The sequence below is a fragment of the Aquarana catesbeiana genome, linkage group LG03 (genome assembly GCF_042186555.1).
Source record: "Aquarana catesbeiana isolate 2022-GZ linkage group LG03, ASM4218655v1, whole genome shotgun sequence".
In the NCBI taxonomy this organism is placed as follows: domain Eukaryota; kingdom Metazoa; phylum Chordata; class Amphibia; order Anura; family Ranidae; genus Aquarana; species Aquarana catesbeiana.
Genome location: NC_133326.1, coordinates 313,405,405 through 313,419,150, shown reverse-complemented (window position 1 = coordinate 313,419,150; position 13,746 = coordinate 313,405,405). Strand labels below are relative to the sequence as shown.

Here is a 13,746-nt window from a genome sequence, read left to right as displayed (position 1 = left end):
ATGGCTGTGTGTTGAGTTGTTTTGAGGGGACAGCAAATTTACACTGTTATACAAGCTGTACACTCACTACATTGTAGCAAAGTGTAATTTCTTCAGTGTTGTCACATGAAAAGATATAATAAAATATGTACAAAAATGTGAGGGATGGGTTGACTTTTGTGAGATACTGTGTGTGTGTGTGTGTGTGTGTGTGTGTATATATATATATATATATATATATATATATATATATAGTGTAGCGACACATCCGTGGGAGCTGCTTTGTTTGTGCAGTCCGTTACTCTGCCTCTCAACCCTAATAACAGCCTCAGCCCCCTCCGGCACACCTGGCAACAGTGTAAGTGCAATGACCAATGATAAAACACAGAAATTGTCTTTACTGCAATATTTCTGTGTAAAAATAACAGACAGTACCAATATATATTCAAGTAATCAAATAGAGAGCAATAACTGAGATTTAAGAGCAATATAGCCTTCAGTCCTATATTTAAGCTGCTTTCAGGGGATTCCAAACCTGAGAATGTCCCCAAAAGCAGAGGCACACTTTAATGGTAAATAAAGCACAATATGACACTTTAAATTTGATTGGTTACCTTTTACTCAGGTTGGTTCCATGAGTCCCCTTGTGTCAGGCCTCTCTCTTCTGTCCCCTGACACCACAGACCCAAATTTAAACACTTATTCAAGTCATCAAGTAATGGCTTAACTTTCTAGATGAACTGTCCCACACACCCAATGCATATACAGAGCCCTGAATATGTGTGAGCAGATCCGCATGGCACTAGTAGCTTCAGCCCTTTTGAAGAAAAGACAGGATTTGGTGTCTTCAGCTAGCCACTCTGGTTGGTGCACTTTAAACTGCTGGATAGCAGGGCCCAAACAACACAACTGGCCCTGCTTATCAAGTGAAACAGGCAGGATCCTCCTCAGCAAGGTGAGAAGATAATGTCTGTATACAGTGTCCCAGAAATGGATAGTCTTATCCCTTATCCCCTGTGGTACTACAAGTGTCAGCAAGGTGACTACCAGGAACAATGTCTGTATACAGTGTTCATACTCCTTCTATGGTGCAGTGTCTCTGTTCACTGCAGATGGGCAAATCCTGTGGTCAAGGCCCAGACGAATATCCTGGAACAGCAGGCTTTCCTGGTGACCCGAATAGTCACCTCACACTGAAACTCTTCACCATCGGTGCAGGTGCGCCTCGATATGCACCTGGAATCCCCCTCTCTCAGGCTGGATGTCCCGACTGGCAATGGAGGCCTGAATTGCGTGGGGAGATCATCTGAGAGACAGCATCTCTCCTTCAGTTCTGAGCTCTTTCACTGCCTCATGGTCACTGAGATCCATTCAGGAATTAAAATGGAGCCTTTCACTTTCCTCCCACAGAGAATGCTGGTCTTGGTAGTTTCAGTTACTATACAAGGCCATGGGGCCGCTCTGTGCTGGAACTTCATACGTCAGCGTCCTTTGCAGCTATGTCCTGCAGCTTGCTAAAGTCCCTCTGATTGACTCCTGTAACTGCTCCTCTAATTGTCTTTCTTCCTCCTGCCAATAGGGACACAGGGGAGGCTGCAGAGTGAAAAGTCAGCTCATATTACATCAGATTCAGTGAGTCAGTGAAATGGGGAGAAGGAGTGGGGGGAATCCCCTGCAGACATGACAGGCAGCTCTCTCCCTCTTTCTGGCTGGAAAGCCTGTGTACATCGCGGTGGCTTTCTTGGCAGGGTCACTTAAGAAACAAGACACCCGCTACATATATATGGAAAAAAGTATTTCCTGTCGCATCATGGCAGCATCACTTTGGGTTGTGACTCCGCCCCTCACAACCTGATAGGACCACATAGCTATGCTAAGTTGTAAAGATGGCCCCCGCCCCAGTATTCTCTTTTTTTTCCTCACCTGCAAGGACCAGACGATGTCAGAAGCTCCCCCTTACCGAATTCGCCCCAGCCAGGTTCTAGCCTCTCCTGGGTGGAAGTCCTTACCTGTACAGCCTTTAAATGAGCTAGATGGAAGGAACCCCACTCTGGTGATCTCAGGGGTATGTTGCGGCTCCAGTATAAGCCTTAAATAGGCTTAGTTGTGTGCAGCGGTCTCCATTACTCTTTTTCATTCTTCGGTGTGTTTTACTGGGTGTTGTAGTCCCTCTATGTCTCCCCCTGGCTCGGCGAGCGTCTTGGCACTTCCGCGCATGCGTGGTGCGCGCTTTCAGGGTGGCCTGGTGGAGTTGCCAGGTTCCAAGATGGCGCCGAGCGGGGCGCGTCGCTACTGCACATGTGCGGGCGGGTCGTGACCTCGGCGGCCTTGGCGGTTCTTTTAAAAGCCTCAATCTGTCATTATATGATGCCTCTGGTTACCTGAAGACACCCTGACTGCTTTATCAGCTCTGTTTTTCCTTCTGGCGTTCCCCCTCGGGGTAAGTGTTTTCTCCTTTCTTCTGGTACCTGTGTTTGGCTGACTGCATGTTTATACCTGCCTGTATCTCTGCCAGGTCTATCACAGTTTTTCCTTTCCATGGAGACCGCTGCCCCAGCAGATCACCATCAGCCCAATAGATAAGGGGGGGGGGGATTTCCATGGTAAGTAGTGAAGATTGAAAAAGAGAGCAGGATCGTACTAATGCTGCCTAATTGGTCAGCCCTACCAGGTCATCAAGGTTGTCAAAATCAAGACGAAGAGAGACCTCACGCAGGAGAAGCCACTCCAGCCATAGGCGAAGCCGCTCACGTGGCAGGAGTCACTCAGCCCACAGAGGAAGCCATAGGAGGAGTCGTTCCTATTCCAGGCATAGGCGTTCCTATCACAGGAGATCCCCTGCACGTAGACGTCAGTCTCCTGCACATCCCTCCTGGCCAGCAGGGAATGCTTGCTGGGTATGCGGGGCCACAGCCCTACCGGACAGACTGGCCTGCCGCAGATGTATGGATGAAGCCACCAGGGAGAAAGAGCTGGTTACTATAGAACCTACCGGAGTCCCTGCTCTGCATGTCTCAACTCCAGATGTGGAGGTTACAGCTCAGAGCGCCTCACCATCTCATCCCAGCACGTCAAGGGAACAAGAATTCCCGTCAGACGATGAAGAGCTGGAGGCATCAGCCGGGTTTGATTTCTCGCTCATAGGACCCTTTGCGAAGTCGGTCAAAGAAGCGATAAACTGGGAGGAGCCTGAGGAGGTACAACAAAAGCAGAGGAAATATTTCCCGAATCTCAAAAGAGTTCCGGAAGCCTTTCCATTCATAGAGGAGCTGGATGAGCTTATTAAGGAAGAATGGCAGAATCCGGAGAAGAAAATTAGTCTTTCCAACAGACTTTATAAATTGTACCCTCTGAAAGAGCCCAAGGTATCTCCCTTGGTTTCCCCTCCAGTGGTAGATGCCTCTTTGATGCGCCTAGCCAGGCATGTGACGCTCCCCATTGAGGACGCAGTGACGTTCAGGGATGTGCTGGACAGAAAGTTGGATATGGACCTCAAGAGGGCTTACCATTTTGCAGGGGGCGCCTGCAGACCAGCAGTGGCACTGGCCGCCGTCGGGAAGGCTATTTCCGGTTGGTCATCGAATACCGCAAAACTCGTCACCAAGGGCGCTGATCAAGACCAGATCATCAAGGCCTTACAAGAACTCAGCCTAGCAGGGGACTTTGTGGCGGAAGCTTCCGTAGACAATATTAGGTCTGCATCGAGATGTTAGCCACTGTAATGGCCAGGCGGGCGTTATGGCTTAAGCCCTGGTCGGCCGACTTTGCCTCAAAATCTAATTGGTGCCGGATTCCATATGACGGGGTAAACCTCTTTGGCGCAAAGCTGGATACAGCAATTTCTAAAGTGACAGGTGGGAAGTCAGGTCTTATCCCTTCAGATAGAAGATCAAAACAACAGAGGGCGCCTCCCTTTAAGCGCAATCTCCCGGAAAGATACAGGGATGCAAAGTCCTATAGGCCTAGGAAGGAATACAGGAGAACTTGGAAGAACCCTCAGACGTCCTTCCTCAAATTCCAAAAACCCCAAACTCCTGCCTCCAATGAACAGAAACCTTTTTGAAGGTATGCCCGCCCAACCAGCAGTAGTGGGTGCCAGGCTCACAAGATTCAAGCTGGTTTGGGCAGAAATGATAAAAGATCCATGGACAGTATCCACCATCCAGGTCGGTCACAGGTGGTCATTCAAAAAACGCCCCCCAAGGGGTCACTTCTGCGCAACCAAGCTCCCTCCTTCCAGAGAGAAAAGGCTGTCCTTGGTTCAGTATATCCAAGATCTGCTACAGAAACAAGCAATAGTGGAAGTCTTACCATCCCAAAGAGGGCAGGGTTTCTATTCCCCACTCTTCCTTGTAAGAAAGAAATCAGGGGACTTTCGTCCTGTCCTGGACCTAAAAAACCTCAACCGGTCAATCCGGGTAGAAACGTTCAGGATGGAAAGCCTACAATCAATCCTCCAAGCGATAAATCGGGGAGATTGGATGCTTTCGATCGACCTTCAGGACGCATACTTACATACCCCTATCCACGCAGAGTTCCAGAGATTCCTCCGTTTCACTATAAGCAGTTGGCACTTCCAATTTCGAAGCCTTCCGTTCGGGATCTCCACCGCACCCAGGACATTCACGAAGGTCCTACTGCCCGTTATAGCCCACTTGAGAGAGAGAGGATTGAGAGTCCACCATTACCTGGACGACATCCTGCTTCTTTCAGACAACAAGGAGTCTCTCATCCAACATCGGGAGATCCTGGTCTCTACCTTACAGTGCCTAGGGTGGTTAATAAACTGGAAGAAAAGCAGTATCCATCCCACACAGAGGATGGCCTTCTTGGGGGCCAAACTAGACACGAGAGAGAACACAGTAGAGCTTCCAAGGGAGGAGATTCCTCCTCTGATCCAGAAGGTGAAGAAGGCTATCTCGGCCAAGAGACTACCGGCCAGAGCATGCCTCAGTATCCTGGGCTCCTTAGCATCCACCATTCCGATGGTCCAGTGGGCGCAATGGAACTCGAGACCTTTCCAAATTTCCTTTCTGCGCCAGTGGAACGGTATCTCAATGTCCCAGTCGATTTACATCTCTCAGGTAGCGAAGCAATCATTGCTGTGGTGGACACGATATCGCAACTTGGGAAGGTGCAAACACATAATCACTCCTCACCAGGAGACGGTGACCTCCGATGCCAGTCTGCAAGGGTGGGGAGCCCACTATCAGGATTACGCAGCTCAAGGCCGCTGGCCATTCAGGACACGGGATTCAGTGTCAAATGTGTTGGAGATGAGAGCAGCATTTCAGGCCCTCCTGTCCTTCAGCCCCCTCTTGAGGGAGAAGCACGTTCTTCTGAGGATGGACAACAAAGTTGCGGTTGCCTATATCAACAGGCAGGGGGGCACCAGAAGCAGGTCCATGATGCAGGAGGTCCGTCCTGTTCTAGAATGGGCACAACTGAACCTATCGAGTTTAAGGGGCAGTTTATGTATCGGGAGTCCAGGACGTGTTGGCCGACTCGCTGAGCAGGAATTTCACCTCCAACCACGAGTGGTCCCTGAACCCACAGGCCTACTCCCTCATATCCTGGACTTGGGGTCCACCAGAGATAGACCTGGCCGCAACCCCGGAGAATTCGAAATGCCGGAGATTCCTATCGAGGATACCATTCCCTTCGGCGGAGGGGACGGATTGTCTTCTGCACCCCTGGAATTTTCATCTAGGATACATCTTCCCTCCAATTCCACTCATAGCGAGGTTTCTCCTGAGACTCAAGGAGTCATCGGTGCTGGTGGTGGCAGTGATTCCCTTCTGGCCGAGGAGGCCATGGTTTACCACCCTGATGCAGCTGAATACAGCAGATCCCCTGCCTCTTCCGTTATCATCGGACCTGCTCTCCCAGGGCCATCTTCTTCACCCGAACCCAGAGAAGCTACATTTGATGGCCTGGAGACTGAAAGGGCTAGGTACCTAGAGCAAGGCTGTTCCCAGAGGGTGGTGGATACCCTACTCCAGGCCAGGAGGCCTACTATGAATAACACGTACAGGCGAGTCTGGGAGAAGTTTATTGCCTTCGCTCAACAGCAAGGTTGGGACTCATCCTCACCATCGGTGTCACAAGTCCTGGAGTTCCTTCAACTAGGCCTAGAGAAAGGTCTTAGATCAAGTACCCTAAAGGTGCAAGTCTCGGCCCTGTCCACCTTGACAGGAATCAGATGGGCACTAGATCCCCTTGTGGTCCAGTTCCAGCAGGCCTGTCTGAAGTTGAGACCTCCTAGGAAACCTTCCTTCCCAGTCTGGGACCTCTCAGTCGTACTGGAAGCCCTATCTAAGGAGCCCTTCTTTCCTAATGAGAACATATCCTTATGGGATCTGACGCTGAAAATCTCATTCCTGATAGCCATAACATCGGCTAAGAGGGTGTCAGAGATGCAAGCTTTAATGGTCAGTGATCCATATCTGGTTGTATTCCCAGACAGATTAGTCTTAAGACCTTCGGACCGGTTCATCCCCAAGGTATCCTCATCCTTTCACTTCAACCAGGAGATTAACCTTCCAGCACTCAGTACGGAACAGGGCGATCCTCACCCACTGGATGTCAAGGGTAATGTCCTGGAGTATCTCTCAGCTACCAGATCCATCAGAAAAACGGAAAGTCTCCTAATCATTCCGCATGGATTCAGGAGAGGTCAAGCGGCATCCTCACGCACCATTGCGTCATGGCTGGTGAAGACCATCAAAAAGGCCTATTCATTGAGTAGTCATCAAGTACCTGAGGGCTTAAGGGCACACTCCACCAGGGCAGTGGCAACCTCCTGAGCGGCATATTGTAGAGTCTCGGCGGAGACAATTTGCAGAGCGGCCACCTGGTCTTCCAGGAACACCTTTATGTCCCATTACAAGGTGGATTCCACCTGCTTATCCACAGTGGATTTCGGAAGATCCGTTATCCAGGCCAATTCTTCTATTCTTTGTTAATAAACTTAGTTTGAATTCCCACCCAGTCTTTGCGAGTTACTCCCCAAAGTGTATGCTGCCATGATGCGACAGGAAAACGGAAAATTGTATACTCACCTTTCCGTAATTTTCCTTTCCTGTCGTATCTTCATGGCAGCATACAATCTCCCACCCATCTAAGGTGATATATACGGAGAATACTGGGGCGGGGGCCATCTTTACAACTTATAGCTATGTGGTCCTATCAGGTTGTGAGGGGCGGAGTCACAACCCAAAGTGTATGCTCCCATGAAGATACGACAGGAAAGGAAAATTACGGAAAGGTGAGTATACAATTTTCCGTTTTGACCCCCTGCTGATTTTGTACATTTGCCCACTGACAAAGAAATGATCAGTCTATAATTTTAATGGTAGGTTTATTTTAACAGTGAGAAACAGAACAAAAAAAAAAAAATCCAGAAAACCGCATTTCAAAAAAGTTATAAACTGATTTGCATTTTAATGAGTGAAATAAGTATTTGACACCTACGCAAAACATGACTTAGTACTTGGTGCCAAAACCCTTTATGGCAATCATAGAGGTCAGACGTTTCTTGTAGTTGGCCACCAGGTTTGCACACATCTCAGGAGGGATTTTCGTCCCACTCTTCTTTGCAGATCCTCTCCAGGTCATTAATGTGTCGAGGCTGACGTTTGGTAACTCGAACCTTCAGCTCCCTCCACATATTTTCTATGGGATTAAGGTCTGGAGACTGGCTAGGCCACTCCAGGACCTTAATGTGCTTCTTCTTGAACCACTCCTTTGTTGCCTTGGCCGTGTGTTTTGGGCCATTGTCATGCTGGAATATCCATCCATGAACCATTTTCAATGCCCTGGCTCGGGGAAGGAGGTTCTCATCCTAGATTTGACAGTGCATGGCCCCGTCTATCGTTCCTTTGATGCAATGAAGTTGTCCTGTCCCCTTAGCAGAAAAACACCCCAAAGCATGTTTCCCCCTCCATGTTTGATGGTGGGGATGGTGTTCTTGGTGTCATAGGCAGCATTCCTCCTCCTCTAATCACCGCAAGTCGAGTTGACGCCAAAGAGCTTGATTTTGGTCTCATCTGACCATAACACTTTAACCCAGTTCTCCTCTGAATCGTTCAGATTTTCATTAGCAAACTTTAGAGGGGCCTGTACATGTGCTTTCTTAAGCAGGGAGAACTTGTGAGCACTGCAGGATTTCAGTCCATCACGGCGTAGTGTGTTACTAATTGTTTTCTTGGTGACTTTGGTCCCAGCTGCCTTGAGATCATTGATAAGATTCTCCCGTGTAGTTCTGGGCTGATTCCTCATGTTCTCATGATCAGTAAAATTAGGTGAGATCTTGCATGGAGCCCCAGGCAGAGGGAGATTGACAGCTATTTTGTTTCTTCCATTTGCGAATATTCCCACCAACTGTTGTCACCCTCTCACCAAGCTGCTTGGCGATGGTCTTGTAGCCCATTCCAGCCTTGTGTAGGTCTACAATCTTGTCCCTGACATCCTTAGACAGCTCTTTGGTCTTGGCCATGGTGGAGAGATTGGAATCTGATTGAGTGATTGCTTTTCTGTGGACAGGTGTCTTTTTTGTTTTCAAATAACATTTTATTTTATTAAGTTTATCAAGCAGCAAATGAACATATCTTGTGCACTGTAAGGACAGGTGTCTTTTATACAGGTAACACGCTGAGATTAGGAGTACTTTCTTTAGCCCTGGTTCACATTGCAGTGATTTGGCATGCGATTCGACATGTCAAATCGGCTGCTATTGCCGGCAATGGCACCATCTGAATTGGTGCGACACCACATTTGCAGCGCCGCACCGATTCCCAAAAGTAGCTTCTGTACTACTTTTGGTGACTTTGGGATGCAATTTGTATAGACATCTGTGCAGCAACCCGCACAGAGGTCTCTCAAATCTCCCCCGAAGTCATGCGGGAATGAAATTGCGCGACTTCAGCTGAACTTGCACGATTTAATTCCCGTTGTCAGTGTGAACCTAGGCTTAATCTCAGCTCGTTACCTGTATAGAAGACACCTGGGAGCCAGAAATCTTGCTGAATGATAGGGGATCAGATACTTATTTCACTCTTTAAAATGCAAATCAATATATAACTTTTTGGAAATGTGTTTTTCTGGATATTTTTGTTGTTATTCTGTCTCTCACTGTTAAACTAAACGTACCCTTAAAATTATAGACTGATCATTTGTCAGTGGGCAAATGTACAAAATCAGCAGGGGATCAAATACTTTTTACTCTCACTGTATATATATTATTACTTGCAACAAGTCCCAATTCTACCAGCTAGGTAGCAACCCTTACTTGAAGTTAATGCTTTTAAAATGTCCCGATCAGCAACCTCCAAATAAAAATTGCAGCTGCACAAATCAATTTATAAAACATGCACTCGGGTAGGTGAATATACTAAGCAATGCAAATATTTCCCAGCATTCTCTCTAGCTAATCAGTACAAAATGTCTAGGGGTAAAACGGAGGTGTTTTTTGTCATATACATTTGCAGACACTTACTGGCAGATCCAGGAACCTCTACAAAGTGTGATCCCAAACTCTAAAGTGTCTGGACACAAGGCAGCTTAAGACCCCTAGCACCTTTTGCAAGTTATAAATTGATCTTTGTGGCTGCCAATCTTTGATTTATTGGATGTGGTGCAGGTACACACTGGGGGTCTTTGGCTGGTGTGTTGCTATACCGGTAGCATTGTTCCTGTTTATTTACTGTGTTTTGCATTTAGTATTCTCTATAAACATTTTGTTTGCTGTTTTCTTAGGACAAACGTAAATGTGAATGCAAGGACCAATACATTGGAGATGGTATAACCTGTGATTTGAAGAAAACACCCATTGACAGATGTATGCAGGATAATGGACAATGTCACACGGATGCATTATGTGCTGATTTACACTATCTAGGTGAGTAAAGAATGGATAAACGTGTCCTTATTAAAGATACATCAAAACAGTGATGTATTATGGGCGCCACATACAAATACTAGCTCCATGCTTAGCCTCTGCTTATCTTACAGTTTCATGTCATGTTGACAAAGCAGTTGCTTCTTACAAATGTATGCTCATACCAACCAACTGCATTTTGCTTAGTGTTTTCCTGGTTAGTTTATAGAAGACATGTCAAACTCAAATGAAACTATGGACACATTTAGTGGGATTAAAGGATAACTAAACCCAAAAACAAGAATGTAATATTATCCACTGTAGCAATGCCCATCTTAGCATTCAGCATTGGCACAATGTCCTTTGCCGATTGCTTACCCTAACAACCATGGCTACCTGCTTCATTGGACCACCTACTCGCTGTCTCTTCCATTTTGACAACATTTAGGTATTCTTTGCCACTTTTCCCTCTAGACAACTTGAGCCATGTACTCCCTGCCCCTCTCTGCCCTTGATAACATGAGCTATGTACTCCCTATACCTCTCCCCTTTTGCAGTATGAGCTACCTGTTCTCTGCCCCTCTCCCTTCTTATAATGTGAGCCACATACTCTCCAGCTCCCCTCTCTCCCCTTTTACAATATGAGCCACCTGCTCCCTGCCCCTCCCCAGAGCCCCACAGACTCCCTGTCCCTTTCTGTCCTTGAAAACATGAGCCATACTCCCTGCTCCACCTACTGCTTGCTGCAGCACCCCCCCCTCCCCCAACCTTGAGCCCCTCTTTGCCCTTGAAGCTTAAGCCACCTTTTCCTGCCCCTCTCCTCTCCGCCCTTGACAACATGGACCACCTACGCCATGCCCCTCTTCCCCTAGGACCACCTACTCCCAAAGCTGAACCCTTCCTTATTTGACAGGAAGGACATTTGTACAGTTGTAGCACAGGAGTCAAATTGAGTGGCTCCAATAATGCAGGGGAAAATAACTTTTTTGCAAAAAAAAGTTATGTGGTAGGGGGAGAAAGGGAGCAGAAGTATTGTATAGTATCGGTATACTGACCCAACTTGTCAAACCTTCACATGAAGTTCATCGGTCTGCTGGGCCACACAAAATGCCATAGAGGCCTCCATTGGTGAACAAGTTATATATGTTCTGCAACCTTGCTTTACAGTGTAGTATCTCAGTTATTGTAATTATGTCAGTCATTGTGTGCCCACAATTACTTTGCCTTTCACGGTCATTAGTATTCACAAACGTGTGCCTATTCTCTCTGCATAACAACGGAGTTCTACTGTCTCTAACAGTTTAGGTGTGTTATTGTATGTCATTGACAGGTCTATTTAAGCCACCCCACCCTGTGTGTAATCCTTTAGTAATACTACTGCACCTCTCCACTGTGTATTATGCTTGTTCCTGTATCCTCCATTTCATGGTAACATTAAAGATCTCAAAACCAGCCCTTGCCAGTCTCATCACTCTTCTGCTTAATCCCTGCACTGAAATGGAGCCTGCATGTCACCCCTACCATAACAACAGAAAAACAAATAGCACTGCAAAGCAGGTAGAATTTTTAACAAAGATACAATTAGACGAAGAAACAAAGATGTGAGTTCTCCCTCTGCTATCCTATAGTGGTGATTTTTCACATAATAAAAAGAACACATTTTTACTGTACCTCCAACACAAGCTGAGAACATTAAAATTAAAAGGGTTAATAGGGGTGACTGTACTGTGCCATGTAACAGGTAGTACATTACAGACAAGATTTAAGATTATGTGTAAAGCACATAAGTAGTTTCTGATTATATTTTTCAGATACAAAGGTTGGAGTTTTTCACTTACGATCTCCCAAAGGACAGTACAAATACAATTACAGTGAAGCTACACAAGCTTGCAAAGATGAAGATGCGACCTTAGCTACATACAACCAACTAGCCTATGCTCAACAGGTGACCCTTTATTAGAATTTTTTGCAAGAAAGCAAATTATACTTATCTGTGTTACATTAATTATACATGCATTATATACATAAGATATGCATATAAAGAGCTAAAAACCTGAACATCCCTTTTAATTGATTTGATAACCACTCAATATTTAGAAAATAATTGCATTTTTGTTTATTTTTGTATTTATCACAGGCTAACTACCATCTTTGTGCAGCTGGGTGGCTTGCTGAAGCAAGAGTGGGATATCCTACAGCATACCCCAATCCAAACTGTGGATCTGGATATGTTGGCATTGTGGACTATGGGGTTCGTAGTAATATGTCTGAGACATGGGATGTTTTCTGTTACAGATATAAAGGTAATTACTATATACCTGCATGTTTATACTTCCTGCTGTAATTTACTATGAATACGTGGTCTCATTGGTGAATGTTCTCTATGGAACTGGATGTGTGTTGAGAATCTAAGATGAACAACTTCTTTTAGATCACTTTTTGACCATTATGTACACAGTACAGGCTACATCATACTGTACATTATACTGTCATATTGTAAAACCTAGCATCTCTGTGGCTTTCATCTAGATTTATTATTTTCTGCACTTGCATACTGCCTCTGTTACACAGAAGACTTACCGTCTAATGTCTTTACAACGGCCATATTATAATCATACAGGATTTATATAGCGCTTTACAATATACAGGGAAACAGTACAGTTATAATACAATCCAAGACAAGAGGGTTAGAAATCAGATAAAAATATGTGCTTCTGGATCACTTTGAGTAAACTCGTGCTTTGCCCATGTAGGATTCACATCAATCCCTGTCCCACCAGCTGCTTTCTGTTCACTTACCCACCACTCCACTCAGCTGTCAGGGGTAAAGAGAGTGGCCTTTCTATAAGGTTTGATCCTTCTATAAGATCCAAGTACAACCTGAAGCTCACACAAGGCTTAAGAATCTATCCCACTCCCCACTGGATGGCAGAGCGGCCACACATCAAGTACATCAAGCGGATTTAATGAAGGAAGGGATATGAGTCTCATTCTCAACCACACTTGAAAGTACTAGGTTTTCTTTGCTCATGGATACTGAACAGAGTTATAGGAAATTAAAAGTCAATTGTGTGTGTCCTGCTTTTGGGGCTGCTACTCTAAGGCTGGATTCACACCTATGCATTTTTAGTGCTTTTTGCATTTTGCAGATTTGCATTACAGTCCATTTAACATGGTTTCCCATGGAACACGTTCTGTAGTGCAAAATGCCAAAAGCACTAAAAATGTGTAGGTGTGAATCCAGCCTAAGTGAACCTGTTGCTGTGCCCTGCAATGAAGGCATTCTGCAAGTAGAATGATAGAAAAACAGAGGCCTGCATGCAAGTAGGATTCTGGATTGTCCACATGCTAATGATCGTGATGCTGAAAATTGTGTAAGATGAATTCCAACTCTGGTTATATTCACAAAATTACTTTGGTCCAATTTAACAATGCATATACCTAGCTGATCCCCCTGGAAGCTGGAAATCACTGAAGTAGAGACTGATACTCCTGTGATCTCCACTAGCTTCTGTGCCAAGTGTGTGCACTGCTACATTGTGAACACAAGAGGTCACTTTCTTGGCAGGGGCACCATTCAGACCATTTTGCATTTTCTCAATGAATGCAAAGCATTTAAGATGATGGTATGAGGTGGAGGGGTGAGGTAGTGACATCATGATTTCCACCTTATCCTTTAGAGAATGTTTTGCATTGATTGAAAAACTACAAAGCATTCTCTGAATGGTGCCCTTGTCGTGCAAGCAACCTCCTATTTTCAGTAAGCAGCAGGGCAGCAGTTCGTCACAGGACCTGAAAGCAAGCGGAGATCACTGTGGTAGTCGTGCCTACTAACGTGATTTCCCATTTTCAAAGTATGGCACAAATTATTTATTTAGGTCTAAACTGGA

At 45.8% G+C, this 13,746-nt stretch overlaps 1 protein-coding gene across 1 annotated transcript in view; it reads left to right on the top strand.

The window, feature by feature from the left end:
- The window catches only part of STAB2 (stabilin 2), a 263,642-nt gene that overhangs the window by 227,526 nt on the left and 22,370 nt on the right, over window positions 1-13,746 (top strand). Inside the window, exons 60-62 of the mRNA XM_073620305.1 lie at window positions 9,736-9,877; window positions 11,668-11,801; window positions 11,994-12,159. Coding sequence (XP_073476406.1) covers window positions 9,736-9,877; window positions 11,668-11,801; window positions 11,994-12,159 — 442 coding nt within the window. The remainder of the gene's footprint in view (window positions 1-9,735; window positions 9,878-11,667; window positions 11,802-11,993; window positions 12,160-13,746) is intronic.